This window comes from Pangasianodon hypophthalmus, chromosome 18 (genome assembly GCF_027358585.1).
Source record: "Pangasianodon hypophthalmus isolate fPanHyp1 chromosome 18, fPanHyp1.pri, whole genome shotgun sequence".
Classification (NCBI taxonomy): Eukaryota; Metazoa; Chordata; class Actinopteri; order Siluriformes; family Pangasiidae; genus Pangasianodon; species Pangasianodon hypophthalmus.
This window is the reverse complement of record NC_069727.1, coordinates 20,658,838-20,672,408: the sequence shown is the minus strand read 5'-3', so window position 1 is coordinate 20,672,408 and position 13,571 is coordinate 20,658,838. Positions and strand designations below refer to the sequence as shown.

Sequence of the window (13,571 nt, the reverse complement as noted above, 5' to 3'; positions counted from 1 at the left end):
CCTGAATGAACAGATGAAGGTTAATTACTCTAAGCTGTTCCTCACAGTGTGCGCTAGTGTCATCTGGTGGTCAAAAGGATGAAGTGCAGCTCCAGGTGGCTCAGGCAGCAGGAGGTTTGGGTTCCAGCTCACAAATCTGTGCATTCCAGTGCTTGGAAATAGCTTTTTAGTTTCTTTTTAACAATAAAGTCAACTGGTAACATTAAGTAATGCTGTGTACTACTTAATAAGCAAAAAGCAAAAAGAAAAAATGAAACGCCGCATTCTTTGTTGGCTCTATAACCACAAATTATCATTAATCACTGTAACTAACTCAAACCAATTATTTTCGAAACACACACCAGGGTTTGTGCTTCTTTTGATTCAATTTTGCACGTCACTGATCACATGGCTAATCAAATCAAGCATCTGTAACGTGTTTCAAAGCAAAGGGTTGTGTTTTCCCAGATCATCCCAGAAGCATTACAGATTCGAATATGAGACCAGTGGGGAAAACAAATAATCCACAGTCACTAATATGTAAAACACATCTGCACCTACATTAGGAGCAGCTTACAGTGAGTGTTAATATTAATGTTGATTTATTAGTGTTTTTCTACTTCACAGCTGTAGCTAATAGGCTGCCATACATTCTACAATTTTTACAGTCAAATGTAGTAACCACTATTGTATTATTCTATATTAAATAAATATGGAATCAATGTTTATCCAATCAAAAGGAATTTTAGTGGTTTTAAGCACATGAATGGTTGTTTATCTGCAATAGTTTATGAATAAAACTGTTTTTGTACCCGTACAAACCTTTCCCCTTCTGTGTGTGATTCAGGCTGGAGGTCAGAGGTCACCAGGCAGATACACAGGTTTCATCCATAAACAGGAAAAAAATCTTATTACCACATTCTTTATACTTGCTCTGTGCTGAACTGAACAGATTATCTGGCTTCAGTGGTGTAATTACTAACGAAGGTCAAAGCACGTTATCTTTATTATGACAAAATGAATGCATATAAATGTTTACATAAATAAATACATATAAACACAAAGATGTATGAGTACAGCTCCGTGAGACACAGGAAGTCCAGTAAGAATGCACACACAATAACAGCGATGGAGAATAGAAATGTTAAAAATCCTTCCTTTACGCATGTAATGATGATTAATCTCTTTATTTGGAATTAAAGTGTCTCGTCAGCTCTTAGGTAGCCAGTGAGCTCACACCGTAGCATGGAGTGGAAACGCATGAAAGCTTTGTTCTGAGTTATAGCTCTCCGAATCAGCACACTGAGGCACACGGCAATGCACTGAAGAGCTTCTTCCCGTCTTTAGTGAGAACACTTTCACTATTTAAACGTTAAAAAGCTCATTCTGATCATAAACAGCAACGTCTTAAGAAGTCACATAAAACATAACGTAACCCTGAAGTAAAACAGCACCATCTTGTGTAACTAGCCGATTGAGCTTCAGTTAGCAGTGAGCTAGTGTCAATATGTTCACTGAGAAACTGCCCAAAACATACAGAAAGGAACTGAGCTATTTACAACTTACAACATTATATACTGTATATAACAATATATATCACAGCTCATGTCCACGTGGACCCCAGCTAGCGCTCGTTCTGCCCATGTGGACCCCCGCTAGCGCTCGTTCTGCCCCAGCATGTAACACTATCTGGGCTTTGGACACATGCCTCTGAGCTTCTCCTGAGTAGTTCAGCACCAAGTGTGTGACTATAGAAATCCTGTGATTAGTTTACAAAAGCAGCTTTGGCATATTATGCAAATGATCGGATTGAAGAGAGCAGGGCTAACCGGTCCTAAAGGCAAGTTTTTATGGTTTTACACTTTATTTGACTTGTTTTAAAGTATGCCTCTTGTCAAATAAAGCAAAACATAAACAGCGACTCCTTTTGGACAATATGCATGAGTTTACATCAGGTTTCTAGAAAGATCTACCATTCTAGTGCCTGCTGATATCTGATTGACGATGTTTTTTAAGTAATCCCATCATTATCAAATATTCACATACAGATTACAGATGACTCACTTACAGAGATGCAGTATTCCATATTTCCATATACACAGTTTTCTAAACCTAGCTCCGCCTCCTATGTATGATCAAGCCCCAAACTTTGCAGAAGATCACCTCAGAATCCAATTCAATTCTCCGTGGAATCGATTAGCATGTGCTAGACACACTGTTCTCAAATCTCTAAATGTTTTTGATAAATGTACTAACTTGATCTGTGCTTTAGTTAGAAATGTAAGTGGGTAGAGTTAAATGGTTTCAGATGCTTTTTTTTAGGAATCAGTGGGAAAAGAATTTTGTTTGTAAGTGTGTCAGATTTCAGCTGTCAGTGGAAGACCTCAGCTAACCCGCTACCTGTGTGTGTGTGTGTGTGTGTGTGTGTGCTTTTATTATCCAAAACCAACAAAATAACACAGAACAACAAGAACGGAGGCTTGGCTGCGTTCCAGCGCCTTGCTCTGGCTTGCTCGTTCACACACACACACACACACACACACACACAAGAAGCACTCAGTCTCGGCTCACTAACACAGAAGGAGAGAAAAACAGGTTGTTAATATAGCTCACACAGATAAGCAAAAGGTGTGCCATGTTAATTGCCCCCTAATGCATGCTGGGAAGTCGTCAGGCCTGCGACTGATTTGTCCCCTTGACAGGAGAGAAAGTCTGCCACTACCATCTGCTCCCCCGGCCTGTGAACCACGCTGAACACTGTAACGCCAGATACCAGCGAGTAATCCGCATGTTCACATCCTTCATGCGGTGGAGCCGCTGCAGGGGGGCGTGGTCCAAACGGAGAGTGAATAGGGGCCCCAGTGAGTGTTCTCGCAGTGTGACACTCCTTCTCCACAGTGATGTACAGCACTGGATGCTCCTTCCCTTCCACTACCTGAAACAGAATTCCCCCAGCCCTCTGCATGACGTGTCGACCTGCAACACAAAAAGGAGAGAGAAGTGAGGGGAGTGAAGCAAAGGGCCCCCACAGAGAGCCGCTTTAACACTCACAAAGGCCTGCTGGCACGGCTCCGACCACGGGACCGGATCCTTTTAGTGAGATCAGATAGACAGCTGGTGAGGTCTGAATAATAAGGTACAAACCTGGGCTTTTTGGTCTCGGGTCTCGGGCAGGCAGCAATCACAGCAGTCATTCATTTTGGGATGCATCTGCCCAAGACCCAGGCAGAAGCCCAGATACCGTACCTCCACACGTCCAGTCACACCTTTTGACAGGTTCACCGTGAGGCCGGCTCGTCTCAAAGATGTTAGAACCGTCCTCAAATGCTGTACATGCCGCTCTCAATCGTTACTATAGATTATTATATCATCTAACATGATATCTAGCAGTGGCCGTAATATTCAATCCATCAATCTTTCACATCTGAAGTGTGACAAACTGGTATAAACCGAACAGGGTAGAGAAAACCATTTTTCCTTGGACTTTGGTGACAATCGAATCTGCCCGTGGCCTCTGGTCAAATCCTGTCAAATAAAACTGAACCACGCGTAGCCGATCCAGGAGCTGATCAATACAAGGCATGAGATTGGAATCAAATTTCAAAACCACATTCACCTTGTGGAAGTTCACACAAAAGGGAATCATCCTGGTACCCAAGACTACCTACTGACCACGTTTCACATCTCTACAACTCACAGTTTGGTCTGCACAATTCGTTTTAAGGAAGATACAGGAAAAATGATAGCTATATAAATAATAAATATAGCTTCAAGCCGTGATAATTAGGGTCAAACCACTTTTATTCAGATTTATAGGCTCGTGCGGTCTTGTGGTGTAATATGATGTGCACACACATACCGCTGCCTCATGCACTAAAGATGAGCTTTTTGGCCCTGAGTCAGATCCTCTGTCTCTTTAATTAATCATGATAACTTCCATGGCGTAATCATTACCTTACCCTTCGACATTTCTGGTACTGGCACTGTTTTTTTGTGTGTGTGTTTCTCCCACTAACCTTCATTTTTGCAAGTGCATTAATGTTTTTCTGCTCCATTTCAATCCTGAGTGTAGACCTCAGTAGAAAAATCATCAAAATTGAGACCAAAAAATAAATAAATAATAACATTAACCTCCAACATAAAGCTGCTATTCAATACGCCATCCAGTAAATATATTCAGGAGTCGGGTTAATGTCTCAGAGAACATTTCATGTTTGTGAAATTAAAACATAATAATAAGGAAACAAAATGTTTTATTGCCTAACAAGAGTCAAGTACAAATGAATGGAGGACTTCAGGAAGTGAGTAATTTAGTGTGTTGGATCATAACTAGACGCTGTTAAAAAAATTAACATTGCCCTGCGGTGGACCTGCGTCTCATCCGGGCTGAATTCTCCCTCCTCATCGCCCAGTGTTACCGGGATTACTGCCGCAACCCTGACCAGCACAAAGCTCTTCCTGAAGATGAATTACTCACTTCAGCACCCCTCCACAGTATCTTCTCATAACACTCTCTTTTCACCACCTGACAGAAAAAAAATCAATCGATAAGAATTCCCAAGGACTGGTACTGAAAAGCATTTGGGCGAAATGCCTTTCGGAAATAAATAAATAAAAAGAAATTTAAATATTTTTGTTTTGAAAGTCAGAATTTTTAATCTAAAATATAATTTGCAGATATAGATCTCATTACTATGAAACATAAGCAGATTATATATTTTAGTAAGCTATTTTAAAATAAACCTGTTCTCATACGTTAGAGCACATTGGCTCTGATAGTGTTGAAATTACAGAATTGTTTAAATCAATGACTGTGTATATGAGTGGACAACATGGTGCCATTTACTCCCAAATACAGCATTATTAATTAAGATATAAAATGGTAAATTATATAATTTGTGCATGTATATTGTCAGGGATGCCAAATCTGTCAATCATCTCATCAACCACGCCCTTTAATTTATCATCAAATAACTTATTATTATCAAATAAAATGCATTTATCGTAATAATGGTCGGCTGAACGTTTAAAAGCGACAGAACGCCATTCCTGAAAATAATTTGTGTAGCTTTAAGTTTGGCTTGTGTTCCGTACACTAACATGGGAACTGGCAGAGTTAAAAACTGTACTGCAACCAGCCACTAGAGGGCCTCAGAGTCATTTTAGCTTCACCTTTTTGCTTTTTTTGGGGGGGGTTTAAAATACTCAACATCTACGTCTACATTTATGGCATTAGGCAGACGCCCTTGTCCAGAGCGACTTACATTTATCTCATTTATCTAATCAAACAAGACAGTGTTTTGTAGGAATCCTGTCTCAGTCAATCAAGATAACACTTGACTGGTATCTCTCTGCACAGGACCTCCAGCCTGTTACACCCATAAATACAGGAAAACTAAATTCTGCATTAGCCACTGATGCTAGCTACCATGGTGCTTAAAACCACATTATTCACGCCTACGCCCGTGCAGGTCCACAGAGAGGTGTGGGTCTAACGTGATAAAATCACCTGTAACATGCTTTATGTAGATACACTGCATTGACTAAATCTCATAACTAGGAATTTCCAATCTCTGTCTTTAGATCAATCAGCATACAGACATGTTCGCCTGTTAAATCTATAACACTGACTCTCCAGCTCACTGTTCTGAGGGAAATCTACATCACTCAGCACAGCTAGCTGGCTAGCCTGCTGCTAATAAAACACGAACATGGAGGCGGACGTGATTTTTATCATTTTATAGCTCAAACTCGACAAGATTGGAAATGATGTCATTCTGAATTCCAACCTTCCACTTCCGAACGCAGCATTAGTGACACAAAATTGACTCATAAACGCCATATGTTTCTGCTACTAGTGTACTGTCCTAGTGTATGGCTGATGTTATTGTGTGAAAAGGGGTTTATGTGAAATCAATAATAATTAACAGCTGTATTAAGTGTATGAATTATGTTAAGCTTATATTATGAATTATGTTTTTGGCTAATCTGAATGCTGATGTTTTAATCATCCTTAAATAGCTAATGATCTGAATTATTTTAATTGTACTTGAATTAGATGTGAATGTTGCAGCACTGTTGTTCTCTGTATCAGACACTGATAATTCTAGAGCTGATCATGTTATAATTCTGTAAATCTGTGTTATAGGGACTTTCTAAAACTTCAGGTGCCAGGAAAGATATAGTAACTCAAGTAATCACTCTTTACAACCGTGGTGAGCAGAAAAGCATCTCAGCATGCACGAAACATTAAAACCACCTGCCCCTTGTGCCGCCAAAACAGCTCTGACCCGTCTTGTGCTGTGGTATCTGGCACCAAGACGTTAGCAGCAGATCCTTTAAGTCCTGTAAGTTGTGAGGTGGAGCCTCCATGGATCGGACTTGTGCGCAGCATGTCCCACAGATGCTCGATCAGATTGAGATCTGGGGAATTTGGAGGCCAAGTCAACACCTTGAACTCTTTGTCATGTTCCTTGCTGGAATGTACCGTGTGGAAGTCAGTATACAAGGGAGTACACATCAGGTCTTGGTGGACTCGGTGTGTAACCTGGCCACTGGCCATCAAACCTGATTCAGTGTGGGGCAAAATGTCAGTTGGAGAATCCACCGGTCACCACAAAAGCACCATTGCACCCCTCTTCCATTAATTGAGGTCCCCGTTCGAAAGAGTTAGCATGGACCTCACTGGGCCATTAGAACAGATTACACAAGGGCATTGCTTTGTGTTAGTTTTAGTGAACTATGCGACGAGATATCCGGAAGCCGCTGCTCTTCACTCTCACCATGCAGGCGGAGGCACTCTCCCGAGTCGGATCCTGGAAGAGATCCTGATTGACCAGGGCATCTCTTCTATGTCACGTACACTTTGTGAACTGTATGAATTATTAGGGATTAAATTGATTCACACCAGTGTTTACCATCTGCAAACGGATGGGCTGGTTGAATGGTTTAATCAAGCAATTAAAAATGTAATTTGTAAGTTTGTATGATTTGTAAGTACAATGATGCTTGGAATTGGGATAGGTAGCTTGAACCCTTGCTGTTTGTGGTAAGAGAGGTCCCACAAGCCTCCAAGGGGTTCTCCCCTTTCAAATTATTGTGTGGGCACAAGCTTTGTGGCGTCTTAGACGTCATTAGGTAAACTTGGGAGGACAGACCTTCTAACAGCAAAACTGAAATTCAGTATGTTCTGGACCTTATAGCAAAAGTCCACACCTTAAGTCACCTAACACAGGAGAATCTGCGTCAGGCCAAAGAATAACAGTCCCGACTGTATGACAGGGATATTCTCAGGGCTACGAGAATTTGCACCAGGAGATAAAGTATCCATTTTACTACCCACGTTGAGCTCTAAATTACTCCTGAAGTGGCAAGGACCCTTTGAGGTCACATAGCAAGCTGGAGAAGTCGAATATGAGGTCAGGAGAATAGATAGAGGCGATGCACTTCAAATATACCACATCAATCTCCTGAAACCATGGAGAGAGGTGGTTCCTGTGGCTCTGGTGATGGTAGTTCCGTGGTTCGAAGACTACTCTCAAGACTATGAGAGTAATTGAGGAGTCCCATGGTGATTGGAGCAGCCCTGTGGTCTTGGTGCCCAAGGTCAATGGGTCGGTTCGTTTTTTTGTGAACCTTAGGAAAGTCACCGCAGTGTCTAAATTTGATGCATACCCAATGCCACTCATTGATGACTGGCTCAATCGGTTATATGTGGCTCACTTTTATTCAACACTGGATTTAACCAAGGGGTATTGGCAGATTCCCTTCACTCCAATATCCTGAAAAACTAATGGCCTTTTCCACCCTGTTTGGGTTGCACCAATTTGTCAACCTTCCATTTGGTTTGTCTGGAGCCCCAGTGATGTTTCAGCGTCTCATGGACAGAATGCTCTGCCGAATCTTTATGTACTATATGAGCCAGACTGTTGAATTCTAATACTAACTGGGTTTCCTGTTATAGTTAGAGTTTAAATTTTAAAAACCTCTCATTTATCCTTTAAACCTACTGAAAGGTCTGATTTGTGTACCACTTTTCCAAATTTACTAGATTATTAAATACTTTTGAAATCACTAAACATTTTACAGTTTGACTTGGAAACCAGTAGGACAGAGATGTTTTGGCTCTGATGGTCCATCTATAGTGGACATGGCTTTTCACTCCTCCAAATGTACGTAAGACATGCGGGCGAGTGTGTGAACAGTGTCGCTCACACTGCCGCTGCTTCTGCACGTGCACACAAAGTCATGTGTCGAGTATAAAGCAGACCCCTCTGCTCGGCGTCAGGTCCTATCACACCATCACGCGTGGATTATTTTCCTATATTAACACACCTGTTGTGTTTTATTCCTTATGTATCATTCGAAGCTGAATGTGACAGTGGAAAGAGACGGCCTTCTCTCAAACACGCCTCCTGACTTTCTGAAAAGCAAAGTGTGGACACGTGAGTTCACTCTCCCCACTTGCTGGCCAGTCAGTACACAGAATATTTCTGTGGTTTTTAGTCACTTACATCACACACATGTTACTGACATAATAAAATGTTCAAATAATACAGTAGTCCTTTATTATAAATCTGGAATTTTAAAAATGTAGGATGGTCAAGACTTGGGGTCGCAGAAAATTCCTAATGGCCATTTGAGGTTCTTTGCCCAAGATGTTTGGGAACGCCTGGTTTAACATTTGATAGAAATGAGTGGGAACTTAGCCATTTAAACAGAAAATACATGGATTCCCAATGTGGAAATGTTCTTTAATAATAATAATAATTACTAAATTCTGACTTAATACACAATTATACATAATTTTTGCAAAAACACATTTTATACCAATATCTAATAATTACTTGTTTTCATTTGTAAATATAAACGTACAAAAAAAAACACCCTGCATCTTCTAAATACCGTAAAAGTGGACTATGGAATTGGACATTACACTCTGAAGTTACTACATGGTGGCTATTTTATGATTATATATATACATTGATGAATAATATTGTCTCTTCAGCAAGACCTCGACCTGGTGAGGATGCACATACAGTGTGACTGCTTTTTAGACACCTTTTTAGCTTTTGACCCATAAAGCAAATTCTGACTTTGTGGAATTATTAAGCATTGCGTAGCATCCATCATCCACTGGACTACAACATGGCCCAAAAGCTCACAGGATTACTGCCGGGAATGTTTGTGTGCATTTAGCCAAACCACCCTAACTGCATAGTGACCAGATCTCTCTCCCCAGTACTCCCACATTAGTACAGGTTAAGTACCGCTAATAGTAATCTAATAAACGACACGAAATGTGACAAAGTTCCTTGAGTATTTTGACACCAGTTCTATGAAGATACACCACAATTTTAGGAGCAGTTCAGAAATGAACTAATTAAACCAATGCAAATATACAATGCACTATAATACCATCATGAGGTCCATCTATTATTATTTCTGTTTCTTTAGCCTGAGTAGTGGAAGTATGATGTGAAAATATGATGCAAAGAAACTGTAAATTGAAAGCATACAGTATTTTTACTTTCTGAGTAAGTAAATAAATAAGTCAATAGAATGTGCTGATGTGCTGCTTGTGTGCTGGTGCCCTGCTGTGGGTCATGCTTACTCCGTTCACTTCACCTCCTCCCCTGATCATGTCAGTGTGAGAGTGCTCTCACACACCGCTCATGTTCCTGCCACTGGACGTAACAGCACTTTGCGCTGTCTGTTTGGATGAAAGAGTGATGATCTGGAGACTGACTGCTCTAGCTCTGGCATGTTCACTGCTGCTTGTAGACGCAGGTGTACTGTATGGAAAGCGTGATCGGAGAACACTGACTTTCTCCAGGTCAGTTTCAGATGAACAGGACGGAAATGTTCGTACAAAACGGGCGGCATGGTCGCTCAACTCCAACTTCGTAGAATGTGCAAGTCCTCTGAGTCCCAAAGTGCACGCAGTCCTGGAGAGCAACACGTACGAGGTGAGAGAGAGCGTTGCTTTATATTTCACTGAGCATAAATACAGTCTGCCTTATCGATCAGAATGTCTATTACACTTAATGGTAATAATATTTGTTAGAGTTGTAAATGACAATTTACTGAGTAACTCTTCTGCCTACATGTTAGAGTTAGTTATACTGTACTAGTTATACTGTACTAATATTAAAAACTTTATTAAAAATCATCAATGTTGAGCAGCTCTCTATTTCATAATACCTATAAAAATGATTGACAAATACTTATACTGTGTATTATGTTGTATATTATATTTAAAGTCCGTTATTTTCCGTTATAGACAGTCTTTCACGGAGATGACGGCTCTAGTTTTATTCTAGCATGGGTCGGCGATGGAACTGGCGTAAGTCACCTGACCTCATGACCTATCTAGAAAGACTGCACTATCAATTTATTAGAGTTCACTGTATGCTGTTATTCACCTGAATCAACCTCTGAGTCATTTAAAATTTTCTGCATGAAAAAGTGTTAGGAATAGTCATATTTTATGGCGTGTTTTACCTTAGTCATTTACTTAGTCGTTTTCTTGGTTATGTTCAAAAATATGCATTCACTTGGCAGACACTTTTATTTAAAGTAACTTTCAAATGATGCAGAATAATAATACAAGAGCAATAAGACCATGTTTCCAACAAAACAAACACACACACGCACTCAGAGAGCTACAGCTATACAGCAGAGTACAGCTATACAGCAGCACATGAGTGCTATAAAGAAGTCTAACTCACAGCTGACGGATGAGTAACACTTCTGAACTGACCTTTATGTAAAATATCATTCTTTTCTTTCAGGTTATTCTGATTTTGTCCACAGTTACTGCTCCACTGGACTCCTTCTATGAGCGTGGCTCCATTCGCCTGTACAGGAGGTTAGTGCAGAGCAAGTGACGTTAAATTCTGTGGTGTTGTCCATTCTGTTAATCTCTCAGTTACATACTACATACAAACGTTTTATAACCTAGTTTTTCTATGTTTTCTGATAGTGAAGATTATGGAAAATCCTTTCATGACATCTCATATACCATCAACAGTTCCTTCATAAGAAAGGACTTTGGGATATCTGTAGGCCCGGGGAATTCACAGAAGGTGTGCAACTATAAACCACTGAGTTTATGACATTAACTGAAATAGAATCCAGACACTGAATCACAACATCATTGGGCCTCATTTATCAGATTTTTTTAAATAAAGTAAATTTTAAATGTTTTCGTAGGACAACTAACGAGCTTTTCAGATCTGCTAGATTTACAAAAGTTTCAGTATCTCTGATTTTCTTCATACTCAGGAGCGTAAGTTGATGAACGCCAATCATCTGTAAAGTGAAAAGTACACACACGTCACGGCTCATTTGCATTTAGCAACGCCTACAGGACAAAATAGCAAATAGCATGTTTACACCAATAAAAAAACAAATAGTAGCAGAACAGCACCTGAAAAGGCCAAAATCCAGAGAGAAATTACAGCAATTTCAGAATTACGTGTGGATTTAGTGAGATGAAAAGAAAATGATTTGACATGAAAATGGAGATAAAAACTGTTCCGCACTGGAGAGAACACGGCTCATTACGGATCGAGACATACCAGATCAGTCACTTATCGATTATGGTCTAATCTCTACAGTGCTGCACAGCATTAAAAGATGCAATGGCATCCTCCTTTTTTACAGCAGCATTCCTTTTAATTCAATTTAACGACTGGTCTAATTTGTCTTCATTTTTTAAAAATAGTATTTCTTTAATTAATGACATTAATATGAAATTTGTGTGTAAGTGAAATTTAAGCTTGATAGTCTTATCCGGGTATAAAATTAAAATAACTCGTTTAAATTGCAGTAACTGATTTAAAAGTGATCAAAGTTTACAGTAGTGAGTCTGATTATAAGTACATTTACACCAACTCAGGAGCTTTCGTTGGATACGAATGTATTTCTGAACTAACAGGATTTTCATAAATTTCAAATTTCAGTGTAAATGCCCTTACAGACAGCTTACGAGTAAACTCGCTCATATCCAGCTTGATAAATGAGGTCCATTGAAAGGTGGAGGAGTAAGCATCATGTTGAACTAGAGAAAACAGTCCTGAAACACTGTAATACTCATGAAAATGAATGAATGTCTTTTATTAACGACAATTTCTGTGACATCAGACATAAATGTGAGTTAACCAGAACAGACTGCAGTTAACTTCCATCTGTGTTTATGAACAATCCTGTATGTTTTTTAAATGTCACGGTCCATGATGAACAGAATTATGAGACAGAACAAAGCTTTCTTTGAGAATAATTAATGCAACACTGCCTTCACATTAGGCCAGGAAAGCGAGCCGATAAGACAGCTGTGTGATGCTCTTCTAAATGTAATTAGAAATGGCACGGGCTGCGTTTAGGAGCGTACCAGTGCCGTCTCGTAATGTTGGCTCAGTGTTTGCCTTTCTACTGACACTACAATAGTAATAACCTTGCTGCGTTGTGTGATTATTGTGATATGTTGATGTTAGCACATGTCTAATGTTAAACTAGTGTAATAGATATCTCATTCATCTATTCTTTTAGAATCTGCCTGTGACAGGTTTAATTTATTTTATTTTATTAAGCGTGTAAGTTGTGTTGAAGCTTTGCCGCAGCCGTTGTCATTATTCTATAGGTGATTCTGACAGCTGAGCTGCCCATTGCCAATGTCCCAGGAGGAGTTATATTCACCTCCACAGACTCAGGAAAGACGTTCAGATCAGTACAGCTGCCGTTCCACCCAGCTCAGCCCATTTCCTTCCATCACCACAACGCAGACTGCCTGCTGGTCATCAGCACAGAGGTGAGCAAATTTCATCAGCCAAACCTGCAGTGGTTCAACATCCAGTGTGATGATAAATGGTATTCGTACCGTGTATTGATGAACCACCTGAGACTACACAACTAATTCAATACTTACTCCATACTTACATAGCCGTCCTGTTATATGGAATTGACGGTTGTCCTTCTGCATGGTCTAGTCTATTGTCACTTTTAGATTGTGTACTGGACAGTTCTCTGGGAACAGTTTGTGGAACATGTCCCATTAATGTGTTATAATAGTATCTCCTGCCAAAGTATTTATTAATATAAAATGTCTTTACGTATATATATCCGTAGTGTATTGGCTGTTTTTTCAAAAATGAACAATTATTCACAATTCACCCTGAAAACCTGAAGGTGTTATCTGTGTTAGTTCAGGTGAAGTTAGGTTTAAAACTTAAGCATGTTGGACGCATATTTATTGGATAGATGTGTAGATTTGTAGATGTGTAGAAGACAACTATAATTTTTCATTCTTCATTGCTGAATGTGCCAGTGAACCCTCTGTTTCCTGTACCATTTTTACAGGGCTGTCTATATCTCTCGCAGAACTTCGGGAGCAGCTGGTCTAAAATCCACGATGGAGTTTACTCTTTTACATGGTGAGAGCAACACTGCTTTAATAATATATATTGTGAGAGAACTGTCATGACTTATGAACTGTCTCAAACATAAAGCTTTCAGTAGATCAGTCTGTCCAGTGGAATAAGCTCTGACGTTTTCCATGGGACTCAGCACTGTATTTTAATCTCTCACACATT

The 13,571-nt window shown here is 39.8% G+C and overlaps 1 protein-coding gene across 2 annotated transcripts in view; it reads left to right on the top strand.

Moving 5' to 3' along the window:
* Positions 1-9,529: 9,529 nt before the first annotated feature.
* The window catches only part of si:dkey-159a18.1 (sortilin), a 26,775-nt gene continuing 22,733 nt past the window's right edge, over positions 9,530-13,571 (top strand). The window contains exons 1-6 of one of the 2 annotated variants that reach the window (XM_026943418.3): positions 9,530-9,947; positions 10,262-10,324; positions 10,773-10,849; positions 10,964-11,066; positions 12,623-12,790; positions 13,339-13,412. In XM_026943418.3, coding sequence (XP_026799219.3) covers positions 9,654-9,947; positions 10,262-10,324; positions 10,773-10,849; positions 10,964-11,066; positions 12,623-12,790; positions 13,339-13,412 — 779 coding nt within the window. In that variant the 5' untranslated portion in view covers positions 9,530-9,653. The remainder of the gene's footprint in view (positions 9,948-10,261; positions 10,325-10,772; positions 10,850-10,963; positions 11,067-12,622; positions 12,791-13,338; positions 13,413-13,571) is intronic. The other variant, XM_026943417.3, reaches the window with a different exon arrangement.